Source organism: Ursus americanus, chromosome 17 (genome assembly GCF_024610735.1).
Source record: "Ursus americanus isolate L20-20 chromosome 17, mUrsAme1.1.p, whole genome shotgun sequence".
NCBI classification, from domain to species: domain Eukaryota; kingdom Metazoa; phylum Chordata; class Mammalia; order Carnivora; family Ursidae; genus Ursus; species Ursus americanus.
This window is the reverse complement of record NC_142143.1, coordinates 54113891-54129673: the sequence shown is the minus strand read 5'-3', so window position 1 is coordinate 54129673 and position 15783 is coordinate 54113891. Positions and strand designations below refer to the sequence as shown.

The window sequence follows — 15783 nt, the reverse complement described above, 5'->3', positions numbered from 1 at the left end:
ATTTTTATTTTCTTAGGGATCGTTGCTTTTGTGATTCCCAATGTCTAATGTCTGAAAATGATTGTTTCAATAATCAGTATGCTTCAGCCAGAAAAAAAATGGGAAAGCTAGGAGTATAGTTTTCAGATTAAAAAAATGTCAATAGTAAAGTTTTTAAAGTTATAAATGCATAGCTCTAAAATTTAAACATTATCAATTAAATTCTAACTGTCAATGAGATTTTGTGTAGATTTAATGGCTTTTTTTCTATACAGTTGTTATTATTAGCATAGAGCTTTTTGGATATTAGCATCCATGTAATATGATATGTAAACTATCAGGCCACTCAAAGGAACTATGCTATGTGGGCAATAGCCTTTATTTTCTGGTAGTGATCAGCTTATAACCAGTTGTGTCCTGAGAAAGGCAAATCACATCGACTAATTGATTATGTGAATATCTACTTTCATTGTGAATTTTACCCTAAGAAAATCATCGTTTTATCAGGGTATGACTTCCTCAAGAGAAGAATTTTTCACTGATCCAGGCCATGTCTTATTCATTTTTGATATCCCAAGAGCCTATCACATTGCTGGTTCTCATGTATTGTTAGGAGCTAAGACAACTTGAAACACAGTTGCAAAAATCCAGATGACCAAGTATACCCAATAAGCCTCCTTTAAAACTGTATCCACAGTTGAGATGGAACTAGGACATTATAACAGCTGCAGGATGTACAACTGCAAGAAGGTATCAGTAAACGCTGGTGGGGTCAAAGGCTTAGTGACCTGCCATAACAGCGGAACCAATGTTCTGGCAACTGTGTTAGGGCTGCTCATTGAAGCCAAGCTGTTCATTTTTAAAAGGGAGCTTTATAAATTAATGAAGAACAAAGTCAATAAGAACATTGGGAAGTTCTTCACATTCAAATTACTACTTCAAAATGGGGCAGGACAAACTGTTGTAAGTACACTCAAAATACAATGTTCGAGTGCAATAAACACTTTTTCCTCACTTACATTAAGTTAGCCTTCAAAGCAAATACTCTGGGTTGGTGGGGAGACCAGATTCCATATAGCCATTCAGAGACCCAGTCTCTTCTACAGGTGAGGTCAAGCAAGAATAGTTCTGGGCTATGGCTTTCCAATCATGGCTGCAGGAAAAGGCCATGGAAGGGTGTGTGTAAAGGTTTTGTGGACCCGGCTTGAAAGTGGCACTTTACACCTCTGTTCACATTCCACTGAGGGAAGAAGTCACATGGCTACAGACACACCTAAATGCAAGGTGACTGAGTAATACGTAGTAGCTGGGCGGCCATACATGCAGTTTCAACCAAAAAAAAAAAAAAAAAAAAAAGATTTGTTGACGCACCTGGCCATCTGTTTACTTTTAGTAAACTGAACAGGAATTCATAATCCTACTGAATGTTAGACCACATCATCTGGTGATTGTTTAAAAAAAATACAGATCTTTTGATTTCCTCTAGTTCTTCCTAGATGTCCTATTGACATACCGGTTAACTGTTCTTAGTATTTCTCATAAATGACATCACAGCTAGCTTTGTAACTAACAGCTTCTCTCTGATTTTCTCATGACAGTTCATATAAAGTTCTATGGGAAATCATTGCTATGTGTGGGGCAAAAAGGAAGGTTTGCTTTTGAAAGAGGTTCTCGATTCTAACAATGAAAAACAGTTCAGGGCGATAATTTCATCATGTATCTAGGAGTTTCTTTGGGGAAGAATATTTATTTTAATATTTGTTAATAGCCCAAACATCTAAGATAGGACCTACTACAGTACATACTCAAAGAAATGTTTGCTGAAACAAAAATGAGAAAATACGCACAAGTGTGCTGTTGCCAAATTTCAACTTTGAGCTGCACAAAGATCAACACAAAGCCACAAAGGTGCATAGGGGTTGGTCAGGAGTACTGTACTGTACTGTACTGTGAAAAGTTGGGGGGGTATGGCTTGAAGGGTGGGCTGGATCAATGAGTGAAAGGTCTTATACACCATAACTGGGATTTAAAGTTAAGCCATCAATAGTTTTTAGACAGGAAAGTGACACATTCATATCTATTTTAGAAAAATAATTCTGTGAAACAATGAACTGGGTAAGAGAGGCAAAGGACAAGAAGACACTGATGCAAGAGACAGATAAGGGTCTGAACTTGGCAGTGGCAATCAGCTAAGAAGGGGGGCATAAACAATCTTGAGGACATTCAGGTGCCAAATCCACAGGAGTGGTGATTACTGATAATTAAAGATGGAAGGGAGTACCAGAACTGCAATTGTTCTAGGATACAGATGGAAAAACCCAGATAATCAACGTGTTCTAGGACATGCAGAGTGAAATGCATGTAAAACTTTCAGGTAGTTCAATCAGAATTAGAGACAAAATTAGTGTCCGTTTCAGGGGCCCTACTAAGCTGTTGCACTTAACACAGTGTAGTATAAATATTTATGAACCTGCTTCCTGTCCCACTGATAATTAGGACAAGGATCATTTTACTCGTTTCTACGTCACCTATTCAAAACATACAACTAAGTATGTATGAAATGTTTGACAACTGATAGTGTGCTATCAAATTTCAACTCTGAGCTGTAGATAGATCAAAACAAAACCATATGCAGAAGCATCAAAGTACCAAACTACCAAAACAACGGCAACAATCTCATGAAAGCATTAGGTGTTATGTTCAAACAGGACTTAAAAAAAGTTAAACTTGTTGGGGCGCCTGGGTAGTGCGGTCATTAAGCGTCTGCCTTCGGCTCAGGGCGTGATCCCGGCGTTCCGGGATCGAGTCCCACATCGGGCTCCTCCGGTGGGAGCCTGCTTCTTCCTCTCCCACTCCCTGCTGTGTTCCCTCTCTCGCTGGCTCTCTGTCACATAAATAAATAAAATCTTAAAAAAAAAAAGTTAAACTTGTTAAAAGCCAAAATCAACCATGAAACCCAATAATATGAGAAAATTATAGCAATCCAAGAGTGAAATTGTAACAGTTGTGAATTGCTTTGCCTTATTCCTTTAAAGGCATTCTCAAAAATTCTTTAATTAAAAAAATCTAATTCTAATAAAAAGCTACATGTGAATACTGGTTATAATTTCTGTGTTCATGGATATCAATCATCATATGGGAGGATATAGAATTCAGACCCTTGACACTAAATACAGTAGGAATAAGAAATTAACTTGCAATTTTTACGGTAGTGAGAATCTGAGAAATTGTACACATTTCAATCAATAATGTAGACTTAATATTTTTTTATCTTGATAACATCTCAAGTAAAATCAAACATCTTTATTAAAAGACACCTATCACTATCAGATTTCTCAAAAAAAACCAAAAACAAACCCAAAAACAAATGGTCCCAAATATTGGGATAACTCAGTAAATATATGTTGGTAAACCCTCTTCTCTCTTAAAAGAAAATCCCAAGTGAAGTACCTCTGTGCCATTTTTGGACAAATCTGAGATTCTTCAGGCCTTTCTTTAATACATTAGTTTAAGAAATGCCTCATGGAAAAGATAAGTTCTGGTAACTGGATATTTCTAGAATATTGAAATTATTCAATTCACGAAGAAACTGTACCCCTCTTTGAAGACTCTAATAGTTTTTTTGGCAGGACACTGAGTTATTCAATGTGTTAATAGAATGCTGTCTTAAAAAAATAGTGAGTTCTAAATTATCCTACTACACGAGTCCAACCACTGCAGATTCCAAAAGTGGGAGGCACAGAACGGCCGCTCTGCGGTAACATTTGGTTCTCATTCTCTTTGAAAAATACCACCGTAGCACACCTATTGTAATACTGGTTATGAATTACTTCCTATCACATTCAATCAAAAGGATCAAAACCCCTCAGGTGTGTACAAATATCAAATCACTTTCCTTTTTTGAATCAAGTTTTTAAAAATAGTACCATTGGGTTTATTCTGAGAAATAACTTCTGTTTTCTTTCCGTAAGACTGTGAAAATAAGTTTGTAAATGTTCCAGAGATTTTGTAAAATGTTGCCTGCCACAGTTAAGGAATATTCATCTCCCAATATCTTGAAAAACAGACAAGATTATGCATAGTAACGATGTTTTCATTAGCATTGGTAATGAAGAAAAAACAGCGCCAAAGTTGGGCGAATATCTATTAAGATACATTGTACATGAATTGGTCTTTGTCGGAAAGCAAAGAAAGATTAAACTGAAAATTTTAAGCATTTCTTCTCATAAATAAGCCAAATGATTTGATATGTAACTACTTTTTTCTGAGGTCTGTATTATTTTAGGATATTTTAATACCTAGTAGATACATTTTAATATGGAGTCCCTCTCTCTATATATTCTTTTCCTGCAGATGTCCACGAAAAATTGAGCTCCTCCTGTTTCTCCATACACCTAAAATTATATGTAATCCATAGGTTTCAGCACACAGAGTGAAAGGGGAAAGTTGTATTAATGTAGAGTGAATCTAATTTTTGAATTTCAAGTGTTAGTGATCTAAACCTTTGTGGCTAAGTCTGGAAAAATTAAATCCTTTAAAAGAGGTTCATAATCATTGGCTAGAACCCTATCAATGCTTGCATCACATCTGGCAAGAATGAAGACAAATTAACAGTAAGAGTTTGAAAATCTGGCAAGATGATAAAGCCAAAGCATACAAAATCACTTCTCTGCACTTAGTCCCCGGTGGTCCAGGGAAGATCAACTCCCTGGACTCTGGTGTCCAAACGAAAAGAGGAAAGTCTTATTGCAATCTGGGGTCCAGGTTTCTGGCCCACAAACAACAAAGCTGTACACTCACAAAGCAGGAAAACGTCACCCCCAGCATATCCTCTGAGAGGAACCTGCTTTTCTAATATCTGCTTTCACTTTAGTTCAAAGAACTGACAAGGGCGTATATTCACACACCTTCATCAGGTTAGATTTTAAAGCTTAATGTGTGGTGTTAACTCTTCCCACGCATGTTTAATGTCTCTTGGCCAAGACGATATTTCTTTAAACTACAGATGTTGAGAAGAATTTGCTTTAAAAAAATCATTTGAATTATTAAACTTAAGTTTATGTCAATTACTTGGAACAATGTCGCCTAATTTTAAAAATGACTATAATTCATTTTCTGTATATTTGCCAGTCAAGTAATGCCATTTTCATCTAAATACTGTCTAAAACAAATACTTTAAATAACAGATTTGATGCTTAGTTTTTAACTCGTAGAACAGGATGACCAAATTAGAAACATATTTTAATTCTTAAAGAATATTGCAGAACAGTTTAAAAGTACCTTTTCTATTAGAACTGCTCATCCAGCAGGAAATCAGTAAGAATATCCAAGAATTCCATCAACATCCCATCATCACCTGGAACAGTGGATGAAAATCCACCTATATTATAGCCATTTTAACTATAGAAATGTGCAACAAACCACGCTCTTGTTGTAATTAAAGGGATGGTAAATGTGAAACTATTTGGAAAAGCAAAAGGCATTAGACCACATAAGGCATTATTATAATTAAAGAAACATGGCTTGTACAGAGACTTAAGCAATGGTGGCTGTACTGCATTATACCAGACTATACCGACAAATCTTTTTCATTTGTAAAGTTAGGGATAAATTAATATACCCCAAATCTTTGGCGCTCTTTTTCATTTACAATGTGCTTTCACATACACTAATCTGATTTGAGTCCGTATTACCTCAACCCTGTGTGATAGGCAGAATGGTCATTTTTCGCTCATATTTTAATGTGCTGAGTATAATTTCCATCCATTTGAGACATGATAATGTAAAATTATTAAGCCTAAAATATGTTGAAAACAATAAAAACTGTAATCATATAGATGGGGCTTGGGATCAAAATGACACATTTTATTAAATGCAATGTGCAAAATAAAATTAAGTGAACTCTATTCAAAAAGGGTACAAGACAGGTATTATTTAAAATGCTTTAGTACTCATTTTCAATAAAAAGAAATCTGGCATTATAAAAATACATAAAATAGTCATGGATTCATACCATTAATTTACATAAGATTTTTTTTTTGCATAAAACAAAGTTAAAATAGTTTAAAAAGGTATTCTTATATGAAAGTTACTCCCAGTATAAAATTTTTTATAACGTTTTGTAATTTTGGTCCATCTGTATAAATAAGACATTTTATCCTTTTAAAATTCATAACTCCACTTAAAAACATAGGATTCTCTCTTTTAAATAAAAGTCCACTTGAGGTAGTATGTTCGAGCTCTTCTTTGCTCCCATTCGGTCTATGTGTCCAAGTCATAAGACTGAAAATGTGGAGTCCTGTGGTTTTCTAAGGTCTGTTTATAAGTACACGTGTGATTTTCTTGCTGAAAATCTGTCCTTTCTTTCCCATATTCCTCTGACTCAGAGTCCAAGTCTGGGGAAGAACGAGCTTTCAGGTGAAAGGCTCTTGGCTGACAATCTACTGGCGGTCCAAAGCTTGAAAACGCATCCAGATGAGCTCTCTTCAGAGGCTTTCCAAATGTTCCTGAAAGAAAGAAACCCCTTGAGCATATGGGTCCTTTGGCTCGCATTTAAATCAAAACACATTTCAAATGAAGGAGCATCTTAGTCCGTAAGCACAAGTGTTTTCTACAAGTCGTTTATGGTATCAGATATATGTGCATCTGTGTTACGGAGAGAGAACTTACAGAATGGCGCTGGGGAATGAATACGTATGTCCATTCTTGATCACATTTCCTCACCTACAGTAATATTAATCATTGGGCAATGAAGTTCCCTAATATAATTTCTTCCAAATCCTGGCTTCAGTTCTTGACAGTCCACAATTCTCTATGAAGCAGATCTGGATTATTGGTTACAAGTAAATTATGCCTGGATATGGAAAGTTTCTTTCAAAATAATCCTTATGCCTTGCCTTTTCTTCTTTACTGGCAAAATAATATTTAACTGAGTCAAATTCTTGTCACAGTCATACAAAAGATATTTTCATTTTTTTAAAAAAGGAATAAACATAAAACATAAAATTTCCTAAAAGCTGGGTAAAATATTTTAAAATTCTTTTTTTTTTTTTTTTTAAAACAAGACAATTTGTGGTTCATTTTCCCATATCTCCATTCAGTGAAAAGATGATCTCAGTTCTTCCATCCACTGTCCCCACGCACTAGACAAAAAAATTCACAAATGAGTCTTGGCGCTAGCCAGTGTCTACCACCACCAACTTATGCCTTAAGGCTCTGGCGGTCTCCTCCACCAAGCAGTCCAGCTTGGCTGACAAGCAGTTGTTGCCAGGGGGACGCTGTCCACCCTTTCTTTGACTGTGGTCAAAGGGTGACCCATCAGACATCCCAAACCACAATCATTCAGCGCATACAACTCCACCCCAAAAGCTGCTGTGGCCCAAAACCACTTTTTCCACATGGCTGACAAATGGAGCTCCTAAGTCACTCCCCAAACTTGTCTCCTAGATGATGCCACACACAGAGTTAACCAGAAAGCTCCTAAGGCTTAGTTACGGATTAAACACATAATCAAGTAAAATCCCCCATGTCTGACTTTGCCTTTAGGAACACACATACTAACTCACAGCATGTCCTGACAACATTAAAAACAAAAACAAAAACAAAACATTTTTCACAAATTTGGCATTTGAGACTCATTGCTTTCCCATATGTAACTTGGAATAGGTGTCCTGAGTCAAAGTGTCTAATAATTTAATAAACTTACCCATGTAAGAATTACTTGAAGTAACTGGTGCTGGCTCTGGACTTGGGCTAAAATCTAAAGAGGACTTGTTTAGACACAAACTTTTCATTCCAGGTCCTTCATTTTGAGAGTAAGTAGAGTTGATTAATTTCCTCACATGTGAAGGCCATCCTATGTCACTGACACTCTGTTCACAAGATTCTTCTGAAGGATAAGGGCATGGGTAGCACTCCTTCTTCTTTATGTAACTGGGCTCACAGTGGTCCATTAAGGCTGTTCTCAGGTCAGGACCACAACCTTTCAAATTTGGGGATAATATCAGAAAGAGACAGAGTTAGCGCTTCCGAAGGTCTCTCCAAGGAACAGAACAGAACTCAGGTAAGAAAACCACATACCTGTATGATAGGCTTCAAATGGATCTGAGCCGTACACATTCCCCTTCAAATACACAGGGCCTGAGGACCCCAAAAAGGGACAAAGGAATGGATCCGTGGCAACTTCCACGTCGGCTTCACTACTATTGTCAATATGGCATGTCCCTTTAAAACAGACACCTCAGTCACTGAATGAATTTGATTTAAGTACCCTTCAACATTCTCTCCACTTTGGGGATTTTCTATACATATAAATAAAAATTTTGGATAGAAAAGCATATAAAAGAAAAAACTGGAGAAATTTATCGTAGGGTTTTAAAACATTTACCGAGGCCTACGGAACAGTAACTGACTAAATCTGTGCCATCTTACAGAGAGAGGACTTGATGAACCATCGTACTGGATGTGTTCCCCTGGGCGCGGCCCCCAGTGGCTTCCAAGAGAAACTGATCTGTAGATGCACACTGCAGCCAAAGCAGCCATGGTCCGGAACACACAATGCCATCAGCACTGCCCCTTCCTCCAGAAAGTCAGATGAGCAGGACCAGAGGTGGTATTTAACACATCAGCTCTGAACGCTCAGCTCAAAAATGAGCTCAGACAAACCAAACCAAACCAAACCAAAAAACAAAAACCGCTATTGTGAGTATCTGAGCCAAACAACCCAGAAATGACATGCCAGTTAGGAGTGGCCACCGCAGTTGAAGGACAAGAGACGTACTGCAGCGGAGAGATGCCGTGACGGGCCATGTGCTTGGGAAGCAGGAACTGGTCAGTCTCAGAAAAGACTGTGCAACACGTGATCACTAGGGCTGTAGCCCCCAGAGCTGCTCACAGCACATGATTGCCAGCCCCAGCATAAAAGACGCACAACATTATCATGTTCCAGTTCTGTCGTTTTAAACTTGCCTAAATGTCTTTTCAGTAAACCCTGCTACCTTTGAACAAGGTTGCACCCAAATGAGTCTAACCAGAACACCCACCTGTACGTGCAAATCTTCTCTCTCTATCCCCTCCGTCACTGCCTTGCCAAGCACTTTGTGACTATTTGTTGCAATTTTCATCTCACCACTGCCTACACTAAGAGACTGAAAACAAATACTGTTCTCTCTCAACTACGGGGTCCACCAAGAGCAGATAGTCAGTAAATGTTTGTGGGAAAAGATGGTAAAATGTTTGAAAAGAATGCCAATAGTTTCTTCTTTTGGAGCCCTTACTATGTGCCAAGCACCATGCAGTTTTCCAACATCATTGTATTTAATTTCACAACAACCTAAGAAGGAAGTGCTATGTAACTGCCCAAGGATACACAGGGAGTAAGTGTCAGAAGTGGGTCTTGAACCAAGCCTGTATGCGTGTATTATGGTGCCTCCATGATTATTCTTAAAACCATGCAGTTCTTAAAGCACGAGTTCGAATTTGATTTCTCTAATAGAATTTTAAATCGTTTGACTTTTTAGACCATATATGAAACCAGTTAATGTCATTTAAGAAAGGAGAACATTCAGGGCCAAAGAACATTTGTAACGTAAAGAAAGTATCACATTGCATGGAGAAATTAAACTTTAATTCTCCTACTTGTCTTCTCTTATTATCAGAAACAAAGATTTTTCTGGTATGTAAGAAAAAGGCATAATAGTATTTAATTTCAGCTTTGCCAGTGATCTTGGGCCAGTTCCTCAATATATGAATGTATCGATTGCTTGTGAAAATTGATCCTGTATTTGAGCCTTCCACTAGATTATTTCAAAACAACGACAGCCTGTGTTCATTTTAAACACTTACCATTGCTGTCATGTTGGGGTAAGAAAAACCCGCCTCCTGAAGACGTGACGAACTGGTGGTGGCTTCCACTTTCTGAGGAGATGTACCCATCCTGTCTGTCGGCTAAGGTTCCCTGAGATGACAGATAACTAGGGATATCTGCCGGCAAGTTGGTCTCATCTATAATCCAACAACAGCATTCTGTTAACCAAGAACGACCATACGTACCCCACAGCCTTCCCCGATGAACTGTATATACTGTGTGGTTTCCGTACAAATCAAGTACATCTACCCCTGAAAACCCACGTTGACTGTCTCGTCTTCAGGTAAGGAAGATGAGGGCTCTGCCGCTCTGGGAAGCCCAAATCAATCCTCTATTTTATCTTCTATAGGATGCCCCTCCCCAATCTCAAAAACAGATGTTTCAAAAGATAAAGCCTTGGGAATTTTCGTGGGGCAGTATCTAAGCTTTTGAATTAAACTTGAATTCTGCCATATTTCCCACTTAACATGTATCAATATAGGAGTTTGCACCTAGTAGGCAAGTCACAGCCTGCTCCCACTAGTAACAGAATCCCCCCAGACGCCTGCACACGCATATGCACACGGGCACACACGTGACGAGAGAGAGAACTACGTCAGAGCGTAAACCGCGTAAGTGAAGGACTGCTCCTGTTCTCCATCACCTCTGTGTGAAGGAGCGAGACTGTATCTCACAGCCAACAGCATATTCTGATGAGGTTTTAACAAAAAGGGTTAATCTTTAACCATCAGCTTTATTTTGGGCTGGGGTGTTATTTCTAGCTAACCATATATTCCTGCAGCTTGAAACAAATGAGTCACCCTTCTGACTTGGCCTCGGGCTATGAGACACGTATTCTGGAGGAAAATCACCACAGGACCACAAACACACAGGACGACGGCACTCCGTGCCAAGCTTCTGTTTACACACCTGTGTTGGTAATGCTGCAATCTTCGTTCCTCCGCCTTGTGTGGTATATGATGACCACCCACACGAGCGACGTGCCCACCACACAGCAAACCACTGCTATGATCACGACACCCACGGTGGCCCATCCGTCATCATCTAATGACGAGGCGGTCATCTGAGGGGAGTCACAGGTGGGAGTGGGGATCACGCTGAGGCGCACGTTGCCTCTCTCAGTGCCGAGGGTGTTGGACATTTCACACGTGTATTTCCCGGCATCATTGACATCAGAGTCCACAATGATCAGCAGCTGATTGCCTGCTGCAAAAAAGTGCCTTTCGGTGACCACCAAGGGGCTGTCATCCTTGGTCCAGTTCAATCTGGGAGGAGGGCTGCCTCCAGCAATGCACTGCAGGACCGCGGTTTCTCCCTTGGTTACGGTTCGGTCCAACAGGGGCCGCAAAAATGATGGTGTTTCTGAAATGACAAGTTATGTTTTGAATCTCCTAAATGAAATTAGGTTTTGCATACTGTAAGACCTACCACTTGAATCTACTAAAATTGGAACCTACCATCATATTCTTCCACAACTTCTTTAAGAGCCTAAACACGTATACAACATTCAGAATTTCATTTCATTAGTTGCCTGTCATTTATTAGAACACCTGTTAAGGATTATGTTTACTAATTTTTAAACCTCAATCTCTCTCACTCTTGACAAGATTGGGAGTGGTGGAAGAGGGGCAATGCAAAACATTCCAGACGTTTTTTAGAAATTGAATATGTATAAAAGTAATTTCAAGCATGGGGGTATGCTGATGGATGAAAAAAGAATGTTTAAATTTTTAAAGGGAAACTTTCTAGTGCTAGATGTCCAAACCTGTACATAAATTCTGAAAGTACTTTTATTATTTGGTGTTCATAGGTTACTCTGCTCAACTCTTTCAAAGATACATGTATGATTAACAGGTTCACTATTTTTTTCTTTTAAAGGTCCTATTCAGGCAAAAGATAAAAGACAAACTCTGATTTCCAGAATGGTAGGGTAGGCCGAGAAAAGAGAGTAGATTTTTCCCAATCTGCTCACATGTTTTGTTTTCTTGTATGTGCTTTATAGTGTGAAGACTCCTGATAGAGCCTGTGCGATGGGAAGAGCAGAGCAGAGGAAGGTGATCCCTATGCAAAAAGGGAGGTGACAAAGCATTTACTTTTCCCTGCCTCTCAGAACAGACGAAGCAGATTCATCTCACTGGCCGCAGACCTTAAGATGTAATGCACTCCCGGCTTCAAAGCTGCTGAGAAGCCATCCGTTCTCTCTCTCCAGGGAAGGGCAGCGTCACCCCTACAACTTCTGACACTTAGGGCCTTTGGGTGAGCTAGTACCTTTACTTTCTATCACAGAATCTGACAACAGCCAGTTACCTAGGACAGTCAGAGTTGCATTTGCAGAAATGCTTCCTGCGCTGTTCTGAGCCGTGCAGCTGTAAACGCCGATGTCCTCTATCTTCACATCCACGATAAAGAACACGTCGTCCTCAGGCATAACATGCATGCGTCTCTCCCTCGCGGCAGGGAAGTCTGTGCCCCCATCCTTCTGCCAGGCTATCTGCGGGGCTGGATGTCCCAGGGCAGCGCACTCCAAGCGTGCCATGGCCCCGGCGCGGATGGTAAGGTCCATGGGGGTCTTGGTGAAGGAAGGAAGCACTGAAATCAGATAAAGCATGCGGGCTTTAGCGCTATGGAGTTTTAGAGGCTCGTTTTCATTCTGAGTTTTTTTTTTTTTTTAAATATATACTTACAAATGCCCCTGCCATAGTCAGGCTGGGGTTATTTCTGATTGTAAGACAAGGAATCTGAAGTTGAGACGAAGAGATCCCCTCAAGGTTACACACAGGTACAGAAATGATGAAGTCAGGCCGAGACACAGGTCACCTCCTGCACAGACTGAAGGTCTTTCTCCTATTTTCCAGTTACTTTTTAGTTTCCTCAGTAATTATCTGTGAGATCTTGGGCAAATCAATTAATCTCTTTGTACCCTGACCACTCACTTCATCATTATCTTTTTTTTTTTTTAAGTCCCTCCTGGCTCTGACATTCTATGACTTTAGATATGTGTTTTGTCCTACAGTTTTAAACTCAAAATTGTTCTATGCGTCAGGCCTTAGCAAGCTTTTGTAGAATGAATGCATTAATGAATCATGTACAAAAATCTTCTGCCATGGAAGGTACAAATGATTAAATAATACAGTGGTAAGGTTCCTGTCGTAAAAAAATACATTCGGGTCACACAAAACAAACAATTATATATTTTTATTAAAAGCAGCTAATACTTACTGCATTTGGTGAGCATTCATTGTATTCCAGACTAAGTCTTTTACACCAATTATTTTATCTAATTATCATATCTCTGTAAGGTAGGTACTATTGTTCCTAATAGAAAGATGTGGAAATGGAGGCACAGGAAGGTTAAGTAACTTAATAAGAGTCACACAGCTGTAAGCAGGAGGCAGGATTCAAACCCAGCTCTCTGAATGAAAGGTGGGGTGCTGTAAAGCTATAGTTCATGGCCTCTCACATCAGACTAATTTATTGTGAACTCCCAAAGAGCACAGCCCTTGTATGGTTCCTCTCTGTGCTACCCACCATGATAGGGTCCTCAATGCAATAATTGCTCACTGCTCACGTAGATACCATGAATCTTAGTTTTGTGGAATGAGAGGTAGAGAAAGGAAGGGTGAGGTGGGGACTATGAACAGAACACAGGGTTAGGAATAAGAGAAAGAGAGCAAACCCAATCTAAAAGGTGTCTTTAAATGCAAATGGAAAAGTTAGATCACATACTGTTTACTGTAAGCTTGGCTTTGACAGAGTAGGAGGAGCCGAAGTGATTGGAGATGACACACTGGTATTTCCCTTCGCTGCTGAACTCCACATTGCGGAGCCGGAGGATGGTTGTGTACTCCATCACCTCGCCACCTTGGGCCCGCAGGTGCGCGTAGTTTTCCATTTCGGCATCGTGCAGTAGCTCATTGTCTTTTTTCCAAGCAAAAGTCATTGGGGAGTCACTGCTGCTGGCAGCCGAGCAGATAAAACTCAAATTGGAACCTTTTATTGCCGACTGCGTTTCTGGCTGAACAGTGATCTGGGGTTTAGGAAAATCATCTGTTCAAGATGGAGAGGAGGAAACAGAACAATTTTAAGGCTTGAGAGTCCAAACGCTACTCAGTTTTTAATAGCAAGAAACTCAAAACAAGTGAGGGCTTGGGTTTTACCCTTTGTGTATGTTTCACAGATGAACTAACAGTCCTCATGTTGAAATGATGGCCTGGGAGAGTGTTTATAAACTAATGTGTTCACTTCAAATAGAGACTGACACCTATTTATTAATCATTAACTGAGGGGAGACTATAATTTTGGAATATAGTTTATCCTAGGCCCTTTATGCTTTTTTTTTTTTTAATATAAATACAAGAAGAAATCAGGTAAGAAACTTCTAGGCTCATGGATCATCTTTAAATGCTACTAGTAGGAACTGCAATTTTTCCCATGTTATCCACAAACAAGCAGCAGCAAAATTAAGAAATCAATATCACTAAAGACAACAATTAACACCCCATTTACCAAAAACAGAACCCGTATTAAAGAGCAGTAATTTTTAAACAGAGTTGAAATAAATAATCCTGTAGCAAAAGAAAAACCATCTCTCCAACTCCCTGTGAGACCCTGGTTTCAGCCTGGGGTTGAGGGTGGACAATCAGTCAGGACACTGTGCTCCACCGTCAGAGCTACATGATAACTGGAGCTGGGCAACTCTTTCATTCCTAACAGTTATTTTTAGCTCTCTGTTACTTTTTGGAAAAGTTACCTTTTTCGAACTGCAGTTTCTTGGAAATGGTCTAAACCCAGAAGGAAACAGCTTATATCTACCAAAATGTATTGTCTGGGTGCTCTGGAAAAAGGACACCTGCATGTCTGCAAGCGTATGCGTGTGTGTGTGTGTGTGTGTGTGTGTGTGTGTGTGTGTATGCACGTGAACCAATAGGCTTTGGGAATGCTCTGGGAACTCCAATGCTTCTCACTTCCAATACCATGTTGTCATTAAAATGGTTTCTTCTTCTGTATGATTATTCTAAAATTCTCGTCTGATAAACCAATGTTCAGATTTGCAATGGAGGGACTGAAAGAAAAGTTTAAGGATGCCATATATATATGGTATCCTCTCCAAATAATAGAGAGTTCTTATCTTGGGACTAGAGAACTGCGAAATAAGCACCATGGGAAAGGCATGGCTCAGGCCCTTGCAGATGAATGCCAAAAGCTTATTTAGACCCAAAAGCTACATCAGACGTTTTATTTCCAGAAACCATTGGCACAGTTTAATGCTGCAACCTAAAAAAATATATTTTTCTTGTACTTGACTAAACAATCGTAGGCAAAGCAGTTTCAAATAAATTTTTAAAGGCCAATGTAAAATTAGGTTCTGTAATATCTTAACACACATGCTAAAATTTAAGCAAACTTTGATTTTGTGTTCTATATGCGCATTTATTTTTACAAAGGTCTCCGCGGCAGTGAATAGTAAACAGCACTGTAGTGTAGTAGACAGCAGCCTGCACCAGGGAGAGGAGAACCTGGGGTTTTGATCCACATCTGCTGACTAGCTATGTGAGGTGTGAGATTTCTAGCACTGAGATTCTCAGACACTAAAACAATGGAACTTATGCTGACTGATAATAAATTCAGTTTCTATTACTTGTAATGCTTTAACCAGCAGGAGCAAAATTTTTAGCAGCCTGTAAATCACGAGCTGATAATTTTCCCTTTGTACCCCAAACCGCAGCACTGATAGCGGGGTTAGCTCTGCCTTTCCACAAGCCCGGAACTGGGAAGGGCAGTCAGCAGACTTCCCACTTCGCAGACGCAGACACTGAGATTGAGGGAAGAGGGAGCGCTGTGACTGCCCATCAGTTCTCCCAAGATCCAACATCTTCGTTCCACCAAACCCCCCTGATGTCCAAACAAAGACATTTAAGGAAACTCTTTCTCATCTGTAC

General features: G+C 39.5%; 1 protein-coding gene across 2 annotated transcripts in view; it reads right to left on the bottom strand.

Moving 5' to 3' along the window:
* Window positions 1–5844: 5844 nt before the first annotated feature.
* LRIG3 (leucine rich repeats and immunoglobulin like domains 3) overlaps window positions 5845–15783 on the bottom strand; it is a 47509-nt gene continuing 37570 nt past the window's right edge. Inside the window, exons 13-19 of one of the 2 annotated variants that reach the window (XM_045789703.2) lie at window positions 13571–13891; window positions 12152–12433; window positions 10754–11206; window positions 9823–9981; window positions 8059–8202; window positions 7685–7960; window positions 5845–6485 (exon numbers count right to left, since the gene is read on the bottom strand). In XM_045789703.2, coding sequence (XP_045645659.2) covers window positions 6241–6485; window positions 7685–7960; window positions 8059–8202; window positions 9823–9981; window positions 10754–11206; window positions 12152–12433; window positions 13571–13891 — 1880 coding nt within the window. In that variant the 3' untranslated portion in view covers window positions 5845–6240. The remainder of the gene's footprint in view (window positions 6486–7684; window positions 7961–8058; window positions 8203–9822; window positions 9982–10753; window positions 11207–12151; window positions 12434–13570; window positions 13892–15783) is intronic. The other variant, XM_087869012.1, reaches the window with a different exon arrangement.